At 57.6% G+C, this 2,863-nt stretch overlaps 1 protein-coding gene across 1 annotated transcript in view; it reads right to left on the bottom strand.

The window, feature by feature from the left end:
* Positions 1 to 1,251: 1,251 nt before the first annotated feature.
* The window catches only part of NXPH3 (neurexophilin 3), a 2,116-nt gene continuing 504 nt past the window's right edge, over positions 1,252 to 2,863 (bottom strand). Inside the window, exon 2 of the mRNA XM_009892203.1 lies at positions 1,252 to 1,983. Within this exon, the coding sequence (XP_009890505.1) occupies positions 1,252 to 1,983 (732 nt within the window). The remainder of the gene's footprint in view (positions 1,984 to 2,863) is intronic.

Raw genomic sequence — 2,863 nt, 5'->3', positions numbered from 1 at the left:
TGCAGACCCCAAAGCCGGACCCACCACCCGGTTACTAATGGGGCGAGTTCAGATGCGTCTGACCGGAGCCAAATTTGGGCACGGGACGAGGCGATGCCCTGTGCCTCATCCACAACCCCACCGGTTTATTTTCCTCCTCCCCTGAGGAGACTGAGATTGCTCTCAGGAAAAAACACTTGACCTGCCTCGGTGCCACCGTGAAAACTTTATTCTCTCTGTCAAGGACAGCGTGGTTGTCGTTTTGGGTTTGTTTGTTTGGTTGGTTGGTTGTTTTTTTTTTTTCTTTTCCTTCAAAGTAAATTAAATGCTACAGTCAGAGCTGCACTTCACACACACGTACGGACACGGGCACGCACCTTTGCACCGAGGAGGGCGAGGGGTGGGAGCGGGCGCCGGAGAGCCGGCGGTGACGCGAAGCAGCGACGAGACGAAGGGGAAACGCGTGAATCACAGCGTGTCAGGGGAAACACATGAATCACATCTTGTGTCAGAAGATTTGACACCTTCCACCAGCATTTCTCTACCTGCGGATCCCCAGTTTCAAGTCCCCAAACTGTGTGTGTGTGTCCCCCCTCCAGCCCCGTGCTTGTGGCGCCCGGTGTGAGCCGTGGTGGGGTGGCACCCCCGCGAAGGTCCCTCTTACCCATCACCCATCCCGGCTTCCCGTTTCCATCCCGGTAGCTCTTTGCATCCCGACGTGGGAAAACTCGGCTCCAGCTTCCACCGCTGCAGGATTCAGCCGTGGGGGGGATGATGTGGCTGCCTGTGGACTTCTTACAGCCACGGAGGGCATCGGGTGCCTTTTTCCACCCCCGACCCCCCGAGGTCTTCCCCTGGCTCCAGGCTGCGTAATCCCGCTCCTGGAGCCCTCTTTGCCTGGTCCCCAACTTTTTAGGATCATGTGGCCCAGATCCAGGCAAATCCATTATTGCATTGAGAAACCCAAGTCCTGATTGTGGTTTTACGTCCTATTTTCTGTATCCCAGATTCAGACCCTGCCTTCGCGTACCAGTCCCTAAAGACCACAGATCCAGGCCAGGTTTAACGATGCCGGTACCCCGTAACCTAAAATTCCTCCTCTTGACATTGGAGCTTTTGGGGAAAACGGAAAAATCCTCCTCTTCCTTCCTCGCTTCTGGTTTCTAGGGACCGCCGCGCTCCCGCCCCCGCTTACAAAACCGTCCCCGTCCCTCCCCCCGCCCCCCCCAGCACCCGCTCGTCACCGGGGCATCCTGCGATGGACCGAGCGCCTCATCCCGAGGGGTAGTAGGGTACGTCGCTGTGATAGTTGTAGTCGGGACAGACTTTCTGCACCAGCCTGTAGTCTATGCTGTAGAAGGTGATGTAGATGCAGATGACTTTGAAGGGTTTCGAGCAGACCCAGGAGACGTGACTCTGGGTGTGCTCGTGGTAGCAGGTCTTAGATGGGTCGTACGTGCAGAGAGTGGTCTTCTTGGCACGATCCACTTTCTCGTACTCCACGCGGCAGTTGAAGATTTTGGATTCTTTGGCCTCGATGAAGATCTGTTGCTCCAGGTCAAACTCCACTGCTTTGGTGGGGGGGACGAGGCTGACGGAGATGTTCCCTTGCCCAGTAGAGTTGTGTCGGAAGAAGACGTTGACGGTGCCGTTGCCGTGATCCACCACCTTTCCAGTGATCAAGAGGTTCAACTTCACTGTCTTGATATTGGAATAGAAATCTCCCCAGCCAAAAATTTTTTTAAGCTTGCCTGAGGCTGGTCCCAAGTCCCTCTGTCCTCTGGGGTGCGGAGCGTGGTCCCGCTCAGACAGGTTGTCCAGGATATCCCATAACTCCCGTGAGCTGCTCCCCAGCTCCAGGAGGGTGATGTTCTGCAGTAAGGTTGGAGTTAACAGCGACTTTGGAGAGAGCAGCCCTCTCGTCTTCTGCACTTGAGCTCTCTCCTGGGTTTTGGGTTCACGTTGCTCTGCACCTTTCCCTGGTTCTTCTTGGCCACAGACCACCTGAACATAGCGATAGTGGAGAGTGAGAGATGGGTGATGGATACCTGCCCCCCTTGCCCAGTCTCACTCTCCAGAGTCACCCCAGTTCTCCACACATGACCCCGCCATCCTCTTTCCCATCCTCGCTTTCCTTATTTCTCTTTTTTCTTGCCGACCCCACCATCCTCTTTCCCACCCTCGCTTTCCTTATTTCCCTTTCTCTTGCCTTCCCTCCCTACTTCTCCCTGTAGTCCGTATTCCCCTCCTGATAAGCAGTTTTTCCCTGCTCTTGTTCTGCTCTCACGGTTGCTCGGGGAATGGGTGACAGGAGCCGGGACAGGGGCATTTGCACCCGGGGCACCTCTGCAGGTGCTGGGGAGTGGGTGCTATGGGGGGGATGCACACCTGGGATGAGGTTGCCCACCTTGTGGCCTTCGCACCGGTCTCGCTGCTGACAGCGCGGCACAGGGACCCCTCTCCCGACCTCCAAACTGTGCCGCGGTCCGGTGGAGGGACGGAACGGGGAGCAGCAGGGCAGCAGGAGGGATGGCAAAGCGCAGAGGTGAATTCTCCCCCCGGGGAGATGCCCTTCGCCTCCACCAGCCACGGACCAGCTCCTCTGCCAACTCTCCTCCTGCCGCCACGGGGGCTCTGCCTGCGACCAGCTGTGGACCCCAAAATAAGCACAATGGGGACCGTAGACCCCAAAATAAGCACAGATGGGGGACGTGGACCTCAAAATAAGCACAGATGGATGCTGGGGGGCTGCCTTGCAGCCAGGCTGTGGGCACCCAGTGGGCACTCAGTGCTCTGCGAGGATGCCCGGGTGGGATGCTGATGCCGCAGCCCCATCGCTCTGGGTGCTGGGCTGCCGAGCCAACGCCGGCCGTCATCCCTGGGG

The sequence above is a fragment of the Charadrius vociferus genome, unplaced genomic scaffold (assembly GCF_000708025.1).
Source record: "Charadrius vociferus isolate BGI_N301 unplaced genomic scaffold, ASM70802v2 scaffold509, whole genome shotgun sequence".
In the NCBI taxonomy this organism is placed as follows: Eukaryota; Metazoa; Chordata; class Aves; order Charadriiformes; family Charadriidae; genus Charadrius; species Charadrius vociferus.
This window is presented reverse-complemented; position numbering and strand designations above follow the sequence as displayed.